Here is a 24337-nt window from a genome sequence, read left to right on the forward strand (position 1 = left end):
CTAACCTTGATTGTGTCTGTCATTTAAGTGCCTTGAAGTAAAACCTTTTATCTTTAGGAGCATCTACAAAACTGATTCTTCCTGGAACTTTCAAGGAGAAAACCTAAGGAACTCAATTAATTAAGCTTAGGCATTGGCACATATGCTCTGGAAAATGATATTCTAGGAAAGAATTTCACCAGAGTGACCTTATTTTTATAGGTGACAAAATCTCTAAGGCCATGATCTTAGGCTCAAGAGTCATATTGCTTGTGTTCTAATCCCACCAAGTCCTCTGTGGCCCTACAGAAGTTACGTAACATTGAATACCAATACACATTTTATATATATACACACACACACCCACGTATATAAATATATGTATGTATATGCACGCGCGCGCACACACACACACACCTGCTTAGACTAGAGCCTGACCATGGATAGTAAGACTTAACAAGTGTTGGCTATTCCCATTATCATATTACAATTGTCATTTGCCCTACCTTTATAGCCTCCATCTACCAGTCCAGTAAGGCATATCTGCTTTCCCTCCCATTACATTTTCATGCTTTTGTTTATGCTGCTGTGTACCCCTCTCTAATTCTTTACCTACACACTTACACAGATACCTGAAATGCCTTTCCCCTGCTGTTTTTCTCTATCCTACTCATTCACCAAGGCTTTACCCAAATCCTACATCCTTCCTAAAGCCTACTCTTCTAGTGGTAGGCTTCCCCCCCCCCCCCAACTCATGCTGAACTTTATTCAGTATAATTTAGTACTTAATTATTCTCAAATTGTTTCTTGGTTTAAAATTTAATCCCTCATATGTAATTAGCTCCATGTTTACCATCCTTCTCTACCCTCTACTTCAATACTTCATGCAGTATTGGAATATTGTAGATGTTCAACACATGCTGATACTCTGATTTATTAACATTAGAGAATCCTTTCATTTCACTTCAGGCTTTTTAAAAGGATAGTCTATAACCCTCAAATTAAATCTATATCTATATATCTCCAATCATATAAGACACAGAAATAGGTATGAAAAAATGAATATAGATACATAAATGACCTCTGAGATCCAGAGTTAATTGTTAGTAGTTCAGGGATTGGGGAGCTAAATTGAAAGTCTAATAGGAGGTTCTGCTGCAGATTCACTGAGGCTATGCAAATTATCCCCAGGGGAGCCTCCTTGGTCTAGGGCACACATTAAAAAGAGATTTGCTTTACAGAAGGAGTCACTCCAAAATTACTGTAAGTTACTTACTACTTCATTCAGTTTATATGCTTATTTATAGACCCTTCAATTATCATTTGAGGCAGACGCAAAAGAAACTTTGAGCAAAATTGTTTGTTCCAATTTAAGATATTTAGTGATGAAGGAAAAGTATTTCTGATACCTTACTATTGTCAGTGAGAAATTTACCGAAATAGCTTACATGGTATAATTTAGGGAACATGTCTGTTGAGTAAGACTAGATGCACCTATACAGATAAAGCAACATTACAGTTAGATTTCATTCTTTTTTAAGATTTTATTTATTTATTCATAAGAGACAGAGAGAGAGGCAGAGACACAGGCAGAGGGAGAAGAAGCAGGCTCCCAGTAGGGAGCCCAATGTGGGACTCAATCCCAGGACCCCAGGATCACAACCTGAGCTGAAGGCAGATGCTCAACCACTGAGCCACCCAGGTACCCCTACAGATCGATTTCAGATGTGAGTAGTCACTTCTGCAAGAGCAGCCAGCCAAAACTACCCTGTATTAAGGACTCATGCCCAGTCCTTGCTGAGCGTTCCTTGGAGAAGGGCACATTACATAGTACCAAGTGGTTGGTACACACCTTCGTGGTCAGAAGTCCTCATCCTGTAGTCCTAATACCCATTTCACCACAGCTAACTATCCCCTTGATACACTGTTTAACAGTCTTAGATCTTTACCCTTCCATGAAATAAGAACCAGCTTAGATCTAAACTCTAAAAATCCGTAGGTATCTAAATTAATATTCTTAATGTGCTTGGCAGCTGGTTTTGAATGAGATGAAACTTTCAAACTAAAAGTTAAAAAGTTCATTGCAAAATATTTTGCATCACCTAATTCCTCTCTCTTCCTGGAGAACTGCATGCATACAGACTTTAGTACTCTTAGCTTCGGATCACATTTGAAGTCCTGCTCTCAGCTGCAGCCCTTGACCTCTAGCTGTAATAAACTTGTTCCACCAGTGATATGGCTAGTAACACAAAGCAATCACAGATTTCAGTTATAAAGACAAGAATAGCAAAACTCTCTTGCACTGTTGGTGGGAATGCAAACTGGTGCAGCCACTGTTGGAAACAGTATGGAGTTTCCTCAAAAAGTTAAAAACAGAACTGTCCTACAATCCAGCAACTGCACTTTTGGGTATTTACTCAAAGAATACAAAATACTAATTCAGAGGGATACATGCACCCCTATGATTATAGCAGCATTGCTTATGATAGCCAAGATATGGAAGCAGCTCAAGTATCCACCTATTGATAAATGGATAAAGAAGATGTGGTATTTATGCACAATGGAATATTGTTCAGCCATGATAAAGAATGAAATGTTGCCATTTGCAACAACATGGATAAGAGAGAGTATAATGCTAAGCAAAGTAAATCAGAGAAAGACAAATACCATCTGATTCTATTCATATGTGGAATTAAAAAAAAAAATGAGCACAGGGAAACAGGCAAATCAAGAAACAGACTCTTAGCCTGTAGTAGGGAGGTAGTTTAGGGGATAGGTGAAATAGGTAATGGAGATTAAGGAGGGCACTTGTGATGAGTACCCAGTGTTGTATGCAAGCGTTGAATCACTAAATTGCACACCTGAAACTAGTATAACACTGTATATTAACTTTATTGGGATTAAAATAAAAACTTAAAAAATAAAAACAGCTAAAATATATAATATAAACCCTTTTATTTAAAACGTTTGCAAGGTTTAATATAAAGTTAAGTATTTTTGGTAGAATTATTAAGATTATCAAAAAATTGAGAGAACTTTGGAATTTGAAATTGTTTTTAATAAGTGAGTGAATTTTTAAATTTTTTAATGCAAAAATTATCCTTAAGAGATAACAAGTTAAAAGTCTCATAGGAATTTAGATCCCTCACCCCCGATTCCATGCCCTACTTTTCTTTTTTTTTTTTTTCTATTTTTGGGGGCTTTATTTATTTTGTGTTATTAGACCTTCTCTGAGCTTTTTTTTAGTGTGGTGTAACAAGAACAAAGTTGTTGATACTAAGGACACCTGGGTGGCTTAGGGGTTGAGCGTCTGCCTTTGGCTCAGGGCGCAATCCCACATCCCGAGATTGAGTCCTGCATCAGTTCCCTGCATGGAGTCTGCTCCCTCTGTCTATATCTCTGCCTCTCTCTGTGTGTCTTTCATGAATAAATAAAATCTTAAAAAAAAAAAAGTTACTCTACCTTAAAAAGTTTTACTGGAACGTGGACATTAGCATGTTACAGTAATGACACTGATGAAATTACAATTGTATGTCAGCCCAGAAGCTGTAGTGGTAGCATGAATTTTGTTCAGCCTCAAGCTCTGAGGGGAAGGTAGGGATATAGAGAGACATCTGAAGACAGTGGGATTTGTACCCATGCCTTTCTGACCCAGAGCCCTTAAAAAGTTTTACTGGAACGTGGACATTAGCATGTTACAGTAATGACACTGATGAAATTACAATTGTATGTCAGCCCAGAAGCTGTAGTGGTAGCATGAATTTTGTTCAGCCTCAAGCTCTGAGGGGAAGGTAGGGATATAGAGAGACATCTGAAGACAGTGGGATTTGTACCCATGCCTTTCTGACCCAGAGCCCTTTGTTCTCTCCACCGGAGCATGATGCCTTCTTCCATAGAGTAGGTACTTTACCGAATACATATTGAAGTCACTAATCTAAAGTCAAGTTTCTCCTCAGTGATGTGTCCTCAAGATGACAAAATACCTGTGCTATTGCCAATTCTCAGTACTTTAGCGTCTGACGCCCCGGAGCACTCAATGCATATTTGTTGCATTAAAAAATGTGCATTAAAATGCTGTTGCTCCTCTTGTTTTCATGTTTTATGTTAACATAGAATGTATTTCTACTTTTTCTTTTTACTTTTATTTACTTTTATATTTTTTAAATTTAAATTCAATTTGCCGGAGCACCTGGATGGTTCAGTGGTTGAGCGTCGCCTTTAGCTCAGGCCGTGATCCTGGAGTCCCGAGATCGAGTTCCACGTCAGGCTCCCTGCATGGAGCCTGGGTTCTCCCTCTGCCTGTGTCTCTGCCTCTCTCTCATGAATAAATAAAAATCTTAAAAAAAATAAATTCTATTTGCCAACATAGAGTGTAACACCCAGTGTTCATCCCATCAAGTGTCCTCCTCATTGTATTTTTACTAACTTGTGGCTGTAGCTGTAGAGGTGCCTGTCATTTTGGTGGTGTATATAGTTGCACCTGTTTTTTTGGTTGCTGGCCATAAAACTGCTTTCCATTTAGATTAGAAGAGTTCTTGTTATTATCTTAAGCATAGGAGATTTAAAGTCTTGGGATGCATGGGTGGCTCAACAGTTGAGCGTCTGCCTTTGGCTCAGGGCCTGATCTTGGAGTTCTGGGATTGAGTCCCACATTGGGCTCCCTGTATGGAGCCTGCTTCTCCCTCTGCCTGTATCTGCCTCTCTCTCTGTGTCCCCCTCATGAAAAAATAAAAATCTTTTAAAAAATAAAAAATAAATAAAACCTGAAAGTCTTTACAGATTTAACTGCTGGCATTCCTACTACTGGACTCTGTTTGGAAGGAAATTTTAAGGTTATCTAGTCAAACTTAGCTCCTGATGCTTAAATAAGCATAATCACCAAAACTGCCAAGTTTTACTTCCATTAATTTTCACATGTCAATAATTGTGTACATTTTATACATTGTTTCTATGAATCCTCATGTTTGAAATGTTATTTGACATTTTATTCTCCTCACTTTGACAGTTCGGGAAACTTGGGAGTCAGTGAAGATAAACGTTACCAAAGGTGGCATGGTCAGATTGGAACTTGAGTCTCTCTGATCCAAAGCCTGTGTTCTCTTCTTTGTATCATACTGTCCTCAATGACATCTCATCCGTCTTCCAGGTTGGGCATCCACTGTCCTTTCAAAAGAGTTTGTTTTATTTTTTAACAATTCTTACTACTAATTTTTTTTGAGATAACATCTATCATTTTGCCTCTATTATCAAGATTCTCTCTGAATCCCATAAATGAATATAGAGCTAGAAATCTCATTCTATTTAAAATGGGTTTGGGGTCCACATTTGTGTGTGTTTTCTTTTTTTTTTCCCTTTTGAGTAAGGTTTTGTTGTTTTGATTCACTTTATATAATTGTAATTGTTACATAATTTCATATCCTTTGTTTATTTACTTGACTTTCCATCCTGGAAACTTGACTCATTTTCTTCTGCAGTCTTCATTCATAAATTTAATTTTTAAAGGCCACAGGAGAGTGAATTTTAGGTAGTGGATTTACCTTGGTTTACTTACAACCCCTTTATTACCAGGCATTTCAAATGATAAAGAACATACTGATGAATATCCTTGTCCATATATTGCTTCTTGTATTTAAGTACATACTGAGCATGCTTCCTCATTGCGTACAGACATCTGATTTACAGAAGGTTGAATAGGTGGAAAGATTCTACTTATTTGACATGCTTGATCTGGCTTACAAAAAAGGTATAGTGGTTGCAATTTTAAGAAGGCAGAAGGTCTCATTATAAAGCCACTTTCCTTTCACTAGAAGAGGCACATCCCTGGCTATGCAACTGTCATCAGGCAGGATGAACAGGAAGAACAGGAAGGAGGTGGTAGGGTGGGTCTTCAGGTAGTGGAGAAAGGGTATGTGATCCACAGATGATCTGTGACAAACAAGTGGAAATAAGCTGTAGATACCTCTTAATTATCACTGCAGGGATTGAAGGGTTTGGGGACTAAAGATTGAACATTTCTCTGAACAGCTTGTTAAATGTTTTTTTTATGCTTAACTTGTGTAGGAACTTGTTTTTAAGTAGAAGATTCTGAAGTTTTATGTATACAGATTAAAAATTGAGGCTAAAATTGGATCTTTAGTTGTTTTTTTTTTTTTTTTTTTTTTATGATAGTCACAGAGAGAGAGAGAGAGAGAGAGGCAGAGACACAAGCAGAGGGAGAAACAGGCTCCATGCACCAGGAGCCCGACGTGGGATTCGATCCCGGGTCTCCAGGATCGCGCCCTGGGCCAAAGGCAGGCGCCAAACCGCTGTGCCAGGCAGGGATCCCCTTTTTTTTTTTTTTTTTTTTTTTTTAAGATTTTTATGTATTTATTCATGAGAGACATAGAGAGAGGCAGGCTCCATGCTGGAGCCTGATGCAAGACTCGATCCTGGAACCCCGGGACCACACCCTGAGCTGAAGGCAGATGCCCAACTGCTAAGCCACCCAGGCATTCCTTATTTTAGTTTTATAATGTAATGAATAGGGCTTCTAGTACTTTTAATGTTTTCCTCTCCCTCTTTTACCAAAAGTCAACTCGCTACACTAATAAAATTTATAGTGTCTACCGTATGTTAAATGAAGAAAACTAGCAGAAAGGTATATATAGGATGATATCATTTAGGTATTTAAAAAAAAAAACCCTACAGAAAACACAGCAAGAGAAAAAACTGTGTGCATTGGAACATAGTAGCTATTCAATATCTGTTGACTCTGTGTGGAGACATAAAAACAGATGTGAAGATATGCAATCCAGAGTGTTTGGAGAGGTTACCTCTGGGAAGAGGTACGTGACTTAAGGTGTATTTTTATTCTATTTACTTATATATTTGAATTCTTTGCAATGAGCACGTGTTACTTTGTATACTTTTTTAACAATTAAAGAATGAAGAAAAAAAAAAAAGAATGAAGAAAAATTTACCATTTGATAGACACCTCTGTACCTAACGAATCCACTGCTTTGTTACACCCTAAAGTGCATGCCCAGAGATGTAAGACAGATATTCTGACTCTACAGATTTATTGCTTCTCCAATAATCAAGAGAAAAGCATTGATAAAAAAAAAAAAAAGAAAGAAAAGCATTGATTAAACCTATTTGCTTGTTGCCATTTCCAGAGACTCTCATGAGCATTTTTAATAGAATGTAGTTATCATTCTATTAAAAGTTATCAATTAGTTATCAATTAGTTATCCATAGTTATCAATACAAGATTTTGTATCACCTATAGCCCCTACACCCACCTCACTGGATTATTTTCTAGTATACTTTAGATACTATCATTTCATCTCTAAATGTCAGTATGTGTATCTAAAAGATAGGGACTCTTTTAACACAACCAAAATACACTCACCACGCTTAAAAAATGAGCAATAGTTCCTTAATATCAATTATGTGAGAAGTTTTTAAAACTGTGCAATTTGGTTAAACTTTCATTTTAAGTTGCTATTTTATTTACTGTTGCTGTTTATATCCTTCAAGTACTCTTAAACTTTTTCCTTTCACATTTAGCATACATTTTCCCCCATAGAGTTGCGATGAAACCAAAATGATGGTTTTTGCTTTGAATACCTTAGCTTGTGTTTCTTAAAATCAAAATGAGAAGCTTGAATAATGGTTGGGTTTTCTCCATCTTCACACCTAGAAAATGATTCAGGTGTATATTATTGAGTTTTGCTACATGAGAATAAAAGGTACTTATACCTTTATTGTACTACCAAAGCCACACAAATCCTAAAGTATAATCAAAATGATTCAAGTGCTTTTCTAAAGATACCTTGTCTGACTTTATATTTCTCTCCACATAGGTCTCTAATTAATTGAAGATGGCAAAGCCCAGCCACAGCAGCTACGTTCTTCAGCAGCTAAACAACCAAAGGGAGTGGGGTTTCCTCTGTGACTGCTGTATTGCAATCGATGACATTTACTTTCAAGCACACAAAGCAGTTCTGGCTGCCTGTAGCTCCTATTTCAGAATGTTTTTCATGAACCATCAGCACAGTACTGCACAACTGAATCTCAGCAACATGAAAATTAGTGCCGAGTGTTTTGATCTCATTTTGCAATTTATGTATTTAGGAAAAATTATGACTGCGCCCTCCAGTTTTGAGCAGTTTAAAGTGGCAATGAACTACCTGCAGCTGTACAATGTTCCTGACTGCTTAGAAGACATACAGGATGCAGACTGTTCTAGTTCAAAATGTTCGTCTTCTGCTTCTAGCAAACAGAACAGCAAAATGATATTTGGGGTAAGAATGTATGAAGACACAGTGGCTAGAAATGGCAGTGAAGCCAATAGGTGGTGTGCAGAGCCAAGTTCAACAGTAAATACACCACACAATAGAGAGCCTGATGAAGAGTCTTTACAATTAGGCAATTTCCCCGAACCACTATTTGATGTATGTAAAAAAAGTTCTGTGTCCAAATTATCTACTCCAAAAGAACGTGTGTCACGGCGCTTTGGACGGAGTTTTACCTGTGACAGTTGTGGATTTGGCTTTAGCTGTGAAAAATTATTGGATGAGCATGTGCTAACCTGTACTAACAGACATTCATACCAAAACACAAGATCCTACCATAGAATAGTCGATATTAGAGATGGAAAAGATGGAAGTATCAAGGCTGAATTTGGTGAAAAGGAATCTTCCAAAGCATTTTCTACACAGACAGACAAATACAGAGGAGACACGAGCCAGGCTGCTGATGACTCGACTTCAACCACTGGAAGCAGAAAAAGCACCATGGAGTCTGAAGTAGCCAGTGAAGAGAAAAGCAGAGCTGCTGACAGGAAAAGAATCATCATCAAGATGGAGCCAGAAGATATTCCTACAGACGAACTAAAAGACTTTAACATTATTAAAGTTACTGATAAAGACTGTAATGAATCCACGGACAACGATGAATTAGAAGATGAACCTGAAGAGCCATTTTATAGATACTATGTTGAAGAAGATATTGGTATTAAGAAAAGTGGTAGGAAAATGCTAAAACCTCGGATGTCAATAAGTGCTGATGAAAGAGGTGGCTTAGAAAATATGAGGCCCCCTAACAACAGCAGTCCAGTACAAGAGGATACCGAAAATGCATCTTGTGAGCTGTGTGGGCTCACAATAACTGAGGAGGACCTGTCATCTCATTACTTAGCCAAACACATTGAAAATATCTGTGCATGTGGGAAATGTGGACAGATCCTTGTTAAGGGTAGGCAGCTTCAGGAACATGCGCAAAGATGTGGAGAACCCCAAGATCTGACCATGAACGGGTTAGGAAATACGGAGGAGAAGATGGACATGGAAGAGAATCCTGATGAGCAGTCAGAAATAAGAGATATGTTTGTTGAAATGTTGGATGACTTTAGGGACAATCATTTCCAGATAAACAGTATCCAAAAAAAGCAGTTATTTAAACATTCTGCCTGTCCTTTTCGATGTCCTAATTGTGGCCAGCGGTTTGAAACCGAAAATCTAGTGGTTGAACATATGTCTAGCTGTCTGGACCAGGATGTGTTTAAGAGTGCCATCATGGAAGAAAATGAGAGAGATCACAGACGAAAGCATTTTTGTAATCTGTGTGGTAAAGGATTTTATCAGCGGTGTCACTTAAGAGAACACTATACTGTTCATACTAAGGAAAAACAGTTTGTTTGTCAGACATGTGGAAAGCAGTTTTTAAGAGAACGTCAGTTGCGACTGCACAATGATATGCACAAAGGCATGGCCAGGTATGTCTGTTCCATTTGTGATCAAGGAAACTTCAGAAAACATGACCATGTACGGCATATGATTTCTCATTTATCTGCTGGTGAGACTATATGCCAGGTCTGCTTTCAGATATTCCCAAATAATGAACAGTTGGAACAGCACATGGATGTTCATCTGTATACATGTGGAATATGTGGAGCAAAATTTAATTTGAGGAAAGATATGAGATCACATTATAATGCCAAGCATTTGAAAAGAACATAAGTGATTTTCTACTGTGCTAATGTTTAGTTGATAGCAGACAAAACACCAAAGCAAAGGATATGCGCTATTTAGAAATTGATTTTATAAGATGAATTGTTGGGAAAAAATTCCAAGGCCCTTTTACCTTTAATATTTTTGTTTAGGATCTTAAGTATCTACATTTTAGGTGTTATTAAATGTTTATCATTTTTGTTATTTCTTAATAGAATTCTTTGATTTTTAGTTTGTCTTAGCTATGATTAAAATTACTTTTCAATGTAGAGTACAAGTGGTTGTTACCCCTTCAATGACTATTAAACTTTAGTTTTTTTTATCATAAGGTGATGACTTTACTATTTCTATGTGGGTTTTTTTTTAAGGTTATCCTGTGAAATTTTAAATCCAATATCAGTGGCCATTCGTGTTTATTTAACAAACTTTTTAAAAGTAATTAGCTCTTTGAAACTATCTCATTTAGCCTTTTTTTTTTTTAAGTTGAACAGTGATTTAGCCACTGTTTATTCCCCTTTCTTATCAATGAAATTCATATTCTTAAATTGACATGCTTATTAGGCAGGTTAGGTGCATTGACTCTAAACTTGAAGGTTGACATGGGCTCAAACTTGGCCTAAAAAGATTGATGGACCTAAGGAAATTCCTATAAATGAATATTTCCTATAATTGATAAAATATTATCATTTAATAATCACATTTAAAACTTATATTAAGTGTAAAACCCAATGACCTTACCCCACTTGAGAAATTAGTGGGGACAAGTCATTTTGTTTTGTGATATTAAATTTAACTATGATAGTTAATTAAAAAGACATATCTTGTATTCATTTAAAATAATTTAAAATATTCTGATTTCTAAAGTGTGTTAGTTTATCAATTATTTTTGTTTATAAATAGACTTTAATAGCTCTCTAGGAATATGACATCTAAAGGAAAATGATTTTTCACCTTTAAAATTACATACTTTTGGAACTTACTTTGAGACTTGAGAAAGCTGCCATGTATATTGATAAATCAAATAAAATAAAGAAATCAACTACAAATCTGGTTGTTCTATAAAAGTAGAGTGTGGAAAAAATGTCTTGTGTTTTATACTACCTAAGATTTGGAGGAAATGTGTGTGGCAAATTGCAGTTTATCACCATGCTCTTATTTTTTTCTGTAAAGGACTACAAAATTTGAGGACTATAAAATAATCAGAGCATAGAAGTGGAAATAGTTGAACACTTTTTAGTTAAAGTAGTATTGTTAGTTATTACTGACACGAGGTCTACATGATTCACATGTGAATTAAAACACTGGCAAAACTGACCCCACCAATAAACACATCTATTGAATAGAATACCTTTTAATGTGAATTACTTGCATTGTGATACCCTTCTCATAATGAAAGGGATTTTAAATAACATGTACTTAAAAGTATAATTTTGTAATTATCAACAGTAACTTAACATCGCTCTTTTTGTTTACATCGGATTTTTAAGATATGCAAGTGATATTTTTCTATACAATTTGCATAAGAGAACAAATTTCCAAGAGAATTGAGAGATATTTGACTAACACAGTTCTAGTTGAGAGAAAAGTAAGAGAGCACAGTGTGAGCTCAGAGATTTGTGGGGCTACATTGTGGTATTACATAAGAACAGGAACAGTGCAGGAGGCATGTGGTATGAAAACAAAATAATGGGAAACAGAGATGGGGGAAATACACTAAAAGATAAAGAAGAAGTTAGGTGTTTTTTTAAAAAGCCACGTAGCAGAAAAAGCAGGAAAAGTGATTCATCTTAGTCTTGGACACAGTAGTTTATCAAGGAATTCAATCTGAAATGAAACTTTAAATGAAATATATATACATTATTGATAGGAACCTGATAAAAGTGTAACAAACCCAGAAACCATCAGAGGCTTGTGTAAAGACAAGATAAACTCACTCCAAATTTCCAAACTATTTATATAGTTTAATGGACAGAATTTTTAGGAGGATCACTTTTTTACTGATCCTCATGAAAATTTATTGCAGTAGCTTCCCACCATTAAAGAACAGGGTTTTCTAAATACTACCATGCTGTAAAAAGGATTACCTCTTCCATTAGGAAAGGGGGGGATTAATTTAGCGTTTTCACATGTACTAACAGCCAACAATTAGCAAGTAAATATATAAACATTGAACATAATCTAACTTTACATAACTGAGATGTTTATGGTTTCACAAAGCCCCACCTTACCATGTTGTCTCCTCCTAGTGTCATATGACACAGGACACCTTGTGTTTTTGTCTTGGAACTAGCTACAGGGCAGCACAGGGTTCTGTTACATGTAATGTACAAGTTTTCCTTATTAAGGCAGAGAGTATATTGAAAGGCTACTTGCCTCTTAAGGGGAATGAAAATGTCTGACGCCTCTCTCTCCAACCCAGTTCCCTCTGACTTCCCTCTGCTGGGGTTACTGCGTCTAGCCCTTGTGGAAGCTGCCTTCTCCTCCTGTCTTTATGTAATTTGGCTCCAAATCCAAAAAACGAAAGAAAAATCTAGACACATATGTGGCATCTTGTGTCTTACAGTCTTGCTTAAAGGGCCTGTTGTTCTCCAGCAAGAAATCCTGGAGAAATGGAGTCAGAGCCTAACAAGCTTGTCACCAGTTACGGTGAGACTCAGATGTTTATAATTCTTTAGTAAACAGGACTCAAAAATCTCAGATTAATAAAACACAATGAAGCAGTAGTGGAGTAAGACTTAAAAATTTGTCTTAATCTCTCCCATATTTTTAAAGTAAAAATATTCAGAGAAATGACTCTCAGGCATAAAATGATACACGGCTAGTGTTTAATGTATGAAGTTTGAATATAGACAAAACATAGAAGGAAGAATGTAAGTATTCCAGGGGCTAGTCATAAAACTAAAAGAATTAAAAGGACAGACTTCGCTAGGGCAGTCAGAGCGTCAGTTAAAAGGAAAAACAATAGACTGACATGAAAAAAATCATTGATTTAAGTACTGAAGTTGAGAACAAAAATATGAAAAAGATGTAAAAGCTGAATAAAAAATAAACATTTGGAATTGTCTATGTGAGGGCAGAGATTAAAGTAATTTGATAGGTTAAAGTAATACTGATACTTTGAGAATTATAGCTATAAAATGCCTAATAAAACAATTGTTGTCAACATGCCAAGGATATGCTTAAATACTTGAGGTGATATGCCAACTTCTATATTCTAAAAAAGTAGGAAGAGAGGCTGGGTGGTGGTTGGCAACCTTCTCCCTGATTAAACAATACTTCTTCCTCTACAACCTTAAAGAACTTCCATATTTAATAGATTTCTGGAAAATCCCCCCCAGGAACCAGTTTAATAGTGAAAATGTCATTGTTACCAAAATGGTAAATTAGTACCAAGCAAAAGAAAGACCTGAATGTGTATGTGTACACATTGTTCAGAATAAATTTGGTGTATTCCTTAATTTTTAATGGGCTTTAGCAGTTAAAATTATTTGTTGTTTGCCATTAATCTACTTAATCAGTTCCTCATCTTTCCTCTCCTGCCCCACCTCCTGTCATTTATCATGCTTTTCGGTGATAAATACTAGTGTCCTATAGGCACCCTAATATTAACAATGCCTAGGATTCCAGGGTGCCAAAAAGCTCTGTGGGGACATATCCTTGGGGAAGGCCCGCCATCTCCTTAATACTTGAGCTGTATCAAACGGGGTGACAGGATGCTTTCCAGTGAACTGAAGCAAGTAGGAGTTCTTTGGGGTGTTAAGAGCCCGAAGCTGCAGCCCAGATTTGGAAGCCCGTGACCCATCCATCCTAGAGCTCTCAATGAGTAATCCAGGTATCCCTTTAGTGTTCTTTATGCTCTGCTAAGTGCTTTGTATATACAATTTTACTTAAACCTCACAGCTCTATGAGGTAAGTATTATCCTAATTTTCCAGATGGGGCACTGAGGGAGTATTTTTCCTAAGATCACACAGAAATTTAACATTAGAGCTGGAATTTGAACCTAGACCTGATTTCTATGTGCCTGTACTTACCCACTAAGCCACATACCTCACCTACCAAGAGGTACAATGAAGGGCCTTTTCAGTCTAGAACACGTGATAAACCTGTTGAAACTCTGTGCTCCATGTTCATCATCTGATCTGCTGTGCCTGGTAAGGTAGTGGGTACCTAATATGAACATGTTGGATAATGTGAAAATGTATCAGTTGGAAACAAAACTTATTATTTGAATGGGTCATTCAGAATGATGTTTTAGAAATACTAAATATTGATGTGTTTTATTTTCCTTTATTTAAACCTTTAGTGGTATTATCAGCCATTTTGGAGGGCCCATTGTTTAAGTACTCAATTAAAAATTAATTTGAATTCAACTTCTCTATTTCTACCTCTGTGACTTTTTTCCCTCCTGTTTTCCCTCTTCCTGACCTTTATATTTTACTCTCCAGCCAGTCACCGTCTTAATGATTGTGAGACTGATAAGTTCAATAATTCAAATCATTTGAAAAGATTCCCAAGAAAAATCAGGACCCCAGAATAACAAATTTCCTCTTTTTTTGTCTTAACAGATGATATGGATAAGAAAATTTTCATTTCTTTGGCTAAAAAACAAAACAAAATCCCTAATTGCCATATTGTGATTGATCTGCTTAAAGTTTATAGACTAATCTAAATTTGTCTAAAAACAAGTTGGTTATTCTAGCTTTATAATTCAATTTACCAAAAATACTTTGTGTTAACTCATAAAGACAGTCTTATAAAAGAAATGAAAGATAATTTCAGGAAACGACAGCTGTTTATACACCCTAACCTAGCAGCAAACTAAAAAAATGAACATTTAATGCTTTAAGTGAAACAATCCCCCTCCCAATCTGACTTCAACTTTATGCATCTATTACCTGATGTCTAAAACCTATGATAGATTTTACTACTACTATATTAAGTCCACTACTCTAATGGTCTTTCTACCATCTGCCAAATGTTACTCTTTAAGTGAAGAGAAAAATAAGATAGTGAAGACTCCACAGATGTCTATAATCACTTAGGTGGCCTACTTTCATTGCCTTCTGTCAAACTCAAGGACCTATTACTTGGTAATGTATGGGTAGAGTCTCCTACTAAAACCAGATGAAATTTAGCTACTTATAAATTTATCTGCTGGCAAAAGGCAAAGATGCAAGGATTTAAAATGCGAAGATATTTGTGACTGTATTGGTAAATATGAATTTTAACTAAATGACAATAACGTGTAAACTCATGCTAATTTTGAACCAATAACTCTTACATGTTTATATTCATATGCTTAATTGACTTTAGCATTAAGAAGCTTCAATCCTATATGTTTCCTCATATTTAGGAGAACCAAATCGTTGAAGGCCATTGGTATGACAGTTGTTCATCCTTCCTACCACAATCCACCACAGATCACTAGGGGGCAGGAAGCCATTATAATTTCTCCATTATTTTATTCATTTACTGACAAAAAAAGATGGTGTAAAGGCTGCAAGCCAGTACTTGGCTCTGAATTGAAAATATCAATATCACTAATCACCATTTCAATAAGGTGGCACAGGAAATTCTAGGGCCAAAGGATGACAAATATGTAAAAGACATTTCCTTTCAGAATTAGGAATATTAACAATTTTATGTGAGAAAATTTGCATAACCCTCTGTACTTATCTATTTGATGAGAAAGGAATACACTCAAGTAGACAGCCTATGAGGCCCCCAATTAAGCTTTGAAAGTTACTATTTTTTTTTATTGTACTTAAACCAATTGCTTGTGTCAGAATCAGCAGAGCTCATTTTTAGATGACAGAAATATAATTCTGTCCAGATTACAGAAGTCATTTTTTCTTTCAAATGCTTATGCATTCCCTGATGTGAGATAAAATATTTTTAAAAACACTCTCTCTTTAAAAAAAAAAAATAGGGCAAAGTATTGTATAAAAAATAATTCTACCCAGAATCACTGGGGCAGCTTAGGAGCATTATGAACTTAAGAATTTGCAGGAAAGCTCCTTGGGGTGTGTGTATGTGTGTACTCTATTTTCATTTGCAGAGTGTACAACATTTAATATTTGAAGAAAACAATGTTAGCTTGATGGTTGAAGGCACTCAGTAAAAACATGAACTTTTAAATTTGTTGCACCTACCTTTCAACCAGAGATTTGACATTAACACGTTGGAAGTACATTGTGGGGCATCTGCCTGGTGCAGTTGGTAGAGCATTCGGCACTTGATCTCAGGCTCATGAGTTCCAGCCCCATCTTGGGTGTAGAGGTCATTTAAACAAATTTTTTATTATTTTTTTAAGATTTTATTCATTTATTCATGAGAGACGGGGCTGGGTAAACGAGTTTTTTAAAAAGTTAAAGTACACTGTAAAATTATTTGAAGGAAGACACTTCTTAACTGCTTCCTTCCTACTTTCCTCTACCTGGCTGACCTATCTTTTCACGTTGCATGTGTCCTACCCATTCTAGCTTGAATCAATAAGAAGGTATCCCTATATTTGAAGAATTAGTACTAAGAACACCTTATATTTGATGGGTACGATGAGTTACATTAAGAAATTAAATAAATTTAAGTCCCAGGAACTATGCTTTTGTTCCCATTTTTTGTTGTAGTAATATTGTGCTGGCCTGGTGCCAAGCGCCATGAAATTCTGACCTAAGAATTATGTTGTATCTTATAGAGCCGTCGTCAACTTGTAATATTATTTTTCTTGAGTTTTGTCTTTTTCTGTGTGGCAGTGGTGAAATAGGGCCTTCTAAACCTCTGGAGAAGTGAGATCTGAATTTGGAGAGGACATGGGGAAGAATCAATCTTCAACAGATAATCTTTAAGTCCAGACCCAGGAATATCAGATCTGAAGTGACACCATCTTTTCTGTCTTCCTGACAAACATCAATCCCAAAAGTTCCAGTTTCAAGGATCCAAGAAAACTCAGTAAAGATCACTTTGGAATCACTTTGCTGTGACAAAATTGATTCACGGTGACTCTCCTAGTATTTGTGGAAAATCTGCTAAAGAAAAGTAACTAGACTATTCATATGACATCAGTGGTTAAAGCTACACTAAAATGAAACTTTATATGCTAATTACCTTCCATGGTCCCTTCTAAAATAAAGGGCTTGCTAGGTTCCTATAAATATATTATAAAGAGATAATAACATATCTGTTTAAACACATATAATCCTAAACTTAAAATAATCCGAATCACAGTTTACATATTAAGAAATGTAGTTAGACAATTAAAGTACACCCAAAAATCTGTAGTTTAGAGTATAAATAAAAAGATATGAGTACAGAGAAAAAGAATGTGATACCAATATTTTAACAAGGAAAGATAATCTAGTTATTGCTCATTGTAATGTAACATTTGTCCTTCCTCCTTTTTCACTGTATATACCAGTCAAAAACTTGATTATTAATATTAATGAAGTTCCCTGTTAATCCTGTTAACCTGAAGGAAAAACAAGTGGTTATTAATTACTTCAATAGTCGTAGATTTTCATAAATCACAGACAACAAAAAGAATGCATCTTAACACACATTATTTTCTTCTGAACTTAGTAATAGAATGAGTTTCTGTTAAATATTTATTCTCAGTATTAACGTATAATACCATTATTTCTCAGCTTTCAAATTTCAAGATAAAATTCAACTAAGTATTGAGTGAAACAATGATTGCTGTTTTTTAAAAAAACCTTTCACTAGGAAATGAAATGTTTGGTGAGATTTTTAACTTGGCTCCAAATACTTTGTTTTATATATACATATATATGCTCATAAACACATTTCTTAACCATATGAATCTTATAGCCATATCATTTCCTTATATACTTGAATACACTTGTAGTTTTACTTTTGGTTAACTCTCTAATTCATTATTACTATTATTATTTTGTTTCTTATGCAATATTATGATGTTATTATATATTTTCAGAAATGCTTATTTTGTTTTTATGCCTGTTTCTTCAAATGTTTTAATGAGTGACACAATGAAATCTAACTTAGACTATAACATAATAGTATATACGAAAGTAAAGTCATTTAAAATCTCTAGCTATAAAGTGGGATGATAACTTGAATATTCATTCTACTAATCAGACTAACAAAAAATTAGATAAAGTTAGTTAGAATGTGATAGTGGGTATAGAAACCTGAAGGGAGAAGAGAAATCCACCAAAGACTTCAAATTCATATGAATTCACCTGCTTCAGGAGAAATAAGGTTAGAAAAGTGTTAAGTTCTAAAAACAAAAACAAAAAAACTATGGTTTATCTCTTGGAAAGCATATAAAACTGCAGACTTCTAACAAGTAGGAAACAAACAAAATAAAAGATTATCAATCTTGCCAGACCAATATAGTAGAGATTCAACAAATAATTTCTGATAGAAGTAGATTCAGAAACAAAATATGGCTTAAATTTTGACTGTACTAAATTACAAATGTAATGAATTACATTATAAGTGATATAAATGCATTCTATAATGTGATTATTTTCTGTGTATCAGTATAAAATGGAGTTACTGAGTTACATGGGAAATTTGTTACATTTTTTCAATCCATTGCTTTGACCTAATAAAATGTCCTCCTCTATGTTCAGAAGTTAAACTGTCTGTATAATTGCTTTTATTTATACTGTATTTTTTTCAACCTGGCTCTTTTACAAAATTATTTGTCTGAAAAGTTATCAACTCCTTCCATTCTCTAATACCAAAATAATAAAATTTCTGATACAGTTAATTTTGATGTTCCTGAGCAGCTTAAGAAGTACACAAACAGGGACGCCTGGATGATTCAGTAGTTAAGCATTCAACTCTTGATCTCAGCTCAGGTTTTGATCTCAGGTTTTGAGTTCAAGCCTCTGTCTTGGGCTCCACACTTATTTAAAATAAGAAAAAAAATTTTTTTAAGTGTACAAAGGGATGCCTGGGTGGCTCAGTAGTTGAGCATCTGCCTTTGGCTCAGGGCATGATCCTGCGGTCCTGGATTGAGTTCCACATTGGGCTCCCTGCATGGAGCCTGCTTCCCCTCTGCCTCTGTCTCTGCCTCTCTCTCTGTGTGTTTTTCATGAATAAATAAATAAAATCTTTAAAAAATAAATTAATTAAAATAAAAATAAAAAATAAAAAGTACACAAAACAAATTAACTAAAATTCCTATTGCCAAATCCTCATTTCTTTTATATAGAATGAGTGGAAAAGTACTACCTCATGGCAAACACAGGTGGCAACACATTGATTAGGTTTCCTTATAATATAAAAAGAAATAATTTACTAGAAAATCCACTGATACAGCAATTCTTTCAGAGGGTTAATTTTCAAAATAACAATTTCTTCTGAGAAATAACTTCCTTCTCAATATAATCCATTTTGCTTATTTTCAAGTTAAGAGTTTAATATGCTGCCCCCCTTACCAGGTGATCAGCAAAGAGTATTCTCTTCCTTTCAGTACAGTCCTCAAAGACAGTTGAGGTAATTGCCCAGAATTTAGTAAGTATTAACACTTACAACCATATTGGATCTCTTAGATTGTTCCACAAGAGTCTATCCTCAAAGTTAGCACTGTACAAAACTGAAAGACAAGCACAATTAATATTGTTTTCACAGATTCATTTCTCTTCTAGAAAAGCCTCTCTCCTGGGCTCAGGTCTTAGCCTTCCATACCTTGTCCTACTGCAGGCCACTCTGAAACTACAATTTTCAAAGACTGAGATTTTCAAGACTAAAAGAAACGATGGTGAAATTTCTCCTGTACTGACAGGTGATTGGGGAAATAGTGTGGAACATGGAACAGGGTACTTCCAAAGAATATAGGATGGCAGGATTTACAGATATCTTAAATAACTACTTCAACTCCAGTTTGCTCACAGGTCCTCAATTACAGGCTGCTACTACTCACTCCACTTCTCTTCAGGACATTACTTCCTCAAATCAATCCACAACCTTTTTGTTTTGTTTTTGTTGTCAATCCACAACCTTTATAAAGGTTGTAGGAATTGAGAGTTTTTCTTTTTCATCCACAACCTTTATAAAGGGTAAGACTTGAGAGGATTCCAGAAAATCCATAAGTTTTTTTCCCTTGGTAATTCTGGAAAAATTTATTCTTACTCATTCTCCTTGGACAGGCTTGACTGCCCAGGCATGTAGTTTTTAGACTTCATCTTACTCATCTTTGTATCTCTAGTACAAGTATTTTCAGATGCGAGTTTGTTTCAACCTTTGATCTCTGCAGTATTATTTAATACAGAGAGACAAGAGGTAGAGAATTTTCCTCTGACACAGGAAAAATTTTTTTGGTTAAATAATGTGCCTCAGGCCACTCTTAATAAAACACTGAGCTAGTGAATCACTACTGTGTTCCAGGTACTCTTCTGGGTGCTGGGGGTTAATTAGATGACTTCACATATGTTAAAGCTCTTATTTTTTCCAGACTGTGGGAAATTTCAGTCTTTGGATTTTAAAAATATTCTGAAACACCCTAGTATTCATAATTTGCCAAAGAGATTTCCCTTGTTCAAAATCAGTAGTAATTTCTATGTAAATAGTAGATTAGCAAACTTTGTTTCAATTGAATGTTAATAGTCAAGCTTTAAAAATCACTGTAGGGATGCCTGGGGGGCTCAGTGGTTGAGCCTGCTTTTTCATCTACGTCTCTGCCTCTCTGTGTCTCTCATGAATAAATAAAATATTTAAAAAATTGGATCCCTGGGTGGCACAGCGGTTTAGCACCTGCCTTTGGCCCAGGGCGTGATCCTGGAGACCCGGGATCGAATCCCACATTGGGCTCCAGGTGCATGGAGCCTGCTTCTCCCTCTGCCTATGTCTCTGCCTCTCTCTGTGTGACTATCATAAATAAATAAAAATTAAAAAAATTAAAAAATAATAAAAATCATTGTAAAAGTCCAATAAAATTTAGAAAAATTACTGATAATCCTACCATCTAGACATAATCCATTTTTTGGATCCATTTTAATATATGTAAGATTATTATACATATCAAATAAGATACAAAAGTCCTTAATATTATTATATGTCCACTTAATTATACCAGGAACTTTTCCTGTGTCATTAAAAATTCTTGTACATGATGTTATGGTTACATAATTCATCATAGGAATGTATTATATTATACTTTATGTATAATACATTTTCTTATTGCCAGATATTTAAACCATTTCCCTTTTATTACTGTTATTATAAATAATATACCTATATGTTCTATTATTTCCTTAGGATGAATCCCACAAAGAGTAATGCTAAATGAAGGGCATGATCAAATTTTGCCGCCCAGAAAGACTGTACTAACTTATATTCCCACCAGTAGCATTTACCTGTTTTGCTGCACCATTGCTGGCATTGATGAATATTATTTGGTCATAAATTTGCTAATTTAATCATTTTTGATGAGCTGTGTTTTCAATGAATTATGAGCCACAATCATCAAAAAAAAAAATTTAAAAAATCAATACAAATAAGGAGCAACAGAAAAATTCCAAGAATGATCAGTATATGACAATGTTCTAGGGCTGCAAATGTTTATTTCTTACAAAATCAAAATGCAGACATTGTCTTTTTGGGAAAAACTCAGATGCCATTTAAAGTATAATACAAAGGGATCCCTGGGTGGCGCAGCGGTTTGGCGCCTGCCTTTGGCCCAGGGTGCGATCCTGGAGACCCGGGATCAAATCCCACATCAGGCTCCCGGTGCATGGAGCCTGCTTCTCCCTCTGCCTATGTCTCTGCCCCTCTCTCTCTCTCTGTGTGACTATCATAAATAAATTAAAAAAAATTAAAAAAAAAAAGTATAATACAAAAAAAAAAAAGTATAATACATACAGGGGCACCTGGCTGGTTCAGTCAGTAGAGAACCAGGGGACTCTTGATCTCAAGAGTTCAAGAGTCTTGAACTCCTGAGTTCAAGCCCCAGGTTTAGAGTAGAGTTTACATAAAAAATAAAAAAAAAAAAACTATAAAACATCAATTTACTAGGTAAAAAGAGCAGAAAAAAACCATATAACTAATGAAAATGCAGATAAAACTGCTATTGTGATTTCAGGAAGCAGTGTTAAAGATGAATGTAGTGGTCAGACTGCAAAATTTAGTTGTAATAAGTATGCATTTAGTACATAGTGACCATACATACCTCTTCTTTCTGAAGTTGTAATTTTAGTGTTGTTAAGAACTAACATGTTTGCTTTTTTGCAATCTTGCTTTGCTTGAAGTAAATGTGTGAGGGCGGTCTGAATACAGGAGATCTGGAAAGTTTCTCCCTGTTTTTCTACTTTCACAGTTGTACTGAGACCTGTCTCTAAATCACACTGTATCATCAGTTCTACAAAGAATTTGTATTGCTCTCCAGCCTGCTAATCCCGGATTCCCCTTTCAACAACATAAAAAGTAAAAATTTCCAAGAATAAATCAAAAGATCTGTACTCACAAGTTAAGACAACTTTAGTAGAAACTTTTCGGTTTTATTTTTGTTTCCCTAAAATTTTCTTTTAAAACGTTTCCTAGGGGGATCCCTGGGTGGTGCAGCGGTTTGGCGCCTGCTTTTGGCCCAGGGCACAATCCTGGAGTCCCGCATTGGGCTCCCGGCATGGAGCCTGCTTTTCCCTCTGCCTGTGTGTCTCTGCCTCCGCCTCTGTCTCTCTCTCTCTGTGTCTATCATAAATAAATAAATCTTAAAAAAAAAAAAAAAAGGTTTCCTAGTCCAACATTTTTTTTTTAACTTCTCTCATAGAAAAAGAGATGGAAATTGTGGTTAAAACCAACACTATCTAACCAATGAGATTAACAAATTAATAGCAAATGTGTTTTTAAAAATGACATACAATGTCTTTTTTATGTGTTTTTAAAAATGACATGGAAATGACATACACAACTAGATAAAAGAAATCTCATTGATTTGATTGTACAGGATTCTGTCAACATTACTTTTTTGGTCACAGATAGCTTTGTGCGTTTCTTACACAAAAACTTTTCTCCAGCTGGCTCACACCAAGTCTGATAATGGGCCATAGGTTACTGGCTTCCTTCAAAAGATGGTCTCCCCCTCACATAGCCTCGGGAAAAGAATCATGACACCTAGAGCTCACCTGTAGAGACTATTTTTTGCTTGTGTCCTTCTCCTTGTGGTGACACCAAACTTCTGCACAGAACTCGCATGTGCCTCACTACACACTGCCCTCATCCACAGAAAGAATGTCTTTCCTCCCCTCTTGGCTGGCACACGTGGGCCATCAGTTCCAGGAAGCTTTCACCCACAGGCCCTCCCCTGACTGGATGGTCCCCGGCTTTGTGTTCCCACAGCACTTCTCTCAAATTACGTTTTATCTTTTTACTAGAGTCTTAACCTCATAAAACCTGACCGTCTCATGTGTCTTTTTACGCTCAACATAATAGGTACCTAGTAAAGCTCCTTGAATGAATGCCTCCAGCTTTCCCCCACAACGTGAAGCATCATCGCTGTGTCTGTCACAGCAGTTTTGTTGTGGTTTTCCCTCAGGAGTCCGGACACAGGGGTCTGCTTCTACCCTCCATCAGCCGGTGCCAGACAGTACTCCCGGATCCACTCTCCTCTTCCCCTGAAACATAATAATGGAATGAGTTATATGCTCTTTTTTCATCTGCCTACTCTGAGGGGTTGTGTCTTTCCCTTAGCTCCATTCAGCACAGCTGAGGAGAACCACGTCATTCGGCTGAGCTCGGCCAGGAAACACTACTGGGGTCCTACGCACCCGCGCGCGAGCTCAGGGTGGGGCAGGGTCGTGCGGGGCGGTGAGCCTGGGGGGTTCTCACGGGGCTTCGACCGGCGCGTTTTAATGAACTTCTAGATTTTTCCAGCGGCGAATAAAGTGCTCGAAACGGAAAATAAAAGCAGTGGAGCGAGCAGGGAGACGGAGCCGGGAAGCTTCGAGTGGCAGGCCGGGCGGGGAAATGGAGAGCGGGGTGCAGGAAGCTGAAACCCCGGGAGGGCGACGCGCAGCCGCTCCCGGGTCTCCCGTGTTGCAGGCCGCCCGCGCGGCGCAGGAAAACCGCGCTCCCCGGGGCTCAGCTTTCATCCAGCGCTCACAGCCACAGAGACGCCGCGAAGCACGCCAAGTAAACTCCCAGGAGGCCGACCTCCTGGCCCAGGAACTTCAAAGCCCCCGCCGGGAGGGAGCGGCCCTCACGCGCAGACCACGCCGAGTCCCGGTCGCTGCCGTTGGAAGGGCGCGGGAGGAAGAAGAAAAAAAAAAAAAAAAAAAAAAAAAGCTGGCTCCAGCCCTATTTCCTCGGAGCAGCCAACTCTGCAAGGACTGCCCCGCCCCCGCGTGCTACATTAGCTGGGACACTCGGCTTTGCACCGCCTTTC

At 36.6% G+C, this 24337-nt stretch overlaps 1 protein-coding gene and 1 long non-coding RNA gene across 5 annotated transcripts in view; one reads left to right on the plus strand and one right to left on the minus strand.

Annotated features, from left to right (window-relative positions):
- ZBTB1 (zinc finger and BTB domain containing 1) overlaps positions 1-18592 on the plus strand; it is a 28239-nt gene extending 9647 nt beyond the window's left edge. For 2 of the 4 annotated variants that reach the window (XM_077909591.1, XM_077909593.1), the window contains exon 2: positions 7824-11017. In XM_077909591.1, the coding sequence (XP_077765717.1) occupies positions 7842-9980 (2139 nt within the window). In that variant the 5' untranslated portion in view covers positions 7824-7841 and the 3' untranslated portion in view covers positions 9981-11017. Of the gene's footprint in view, positions 1-4984; positions 5126-7823; positions 11018-16724 lie in introns of those variants that run through there. The other 2 variants (XM_077909594.1, XM_077909592.1) reach the window with 2 other exon arrangements.
- Positions 8009-23714, minus strand: LOC144320730 (uncharacterized). The gene is made up of 3 exons (XR_013386336.1): positions 23390-23714; positions 16125-22663; positions 8009-14139 (listed from the first exon to the last, which is right to left on the minus strand). It is a non-coding gene; the product is annotated as an uncharacterized LOC144320730 (long non-coding RNA).
- Positions 23715-24337: the final 623 nt, after the last annotated feature.

This window comes from Canis aureus, chromosome 9 (genome assembly GCF_053574225.1).
Source record: "Canis aureus isolate CA01 chromosome 9, VMU_Caureus_v.1.0, whole genome shotgun sequence".
NCBI classification, from domain to species: domain Eukaryota; kingdom Metazoa; phylum Chordata; class Mammalia; order Carnivora; family Canidae; genus Canis; species Canis aureus.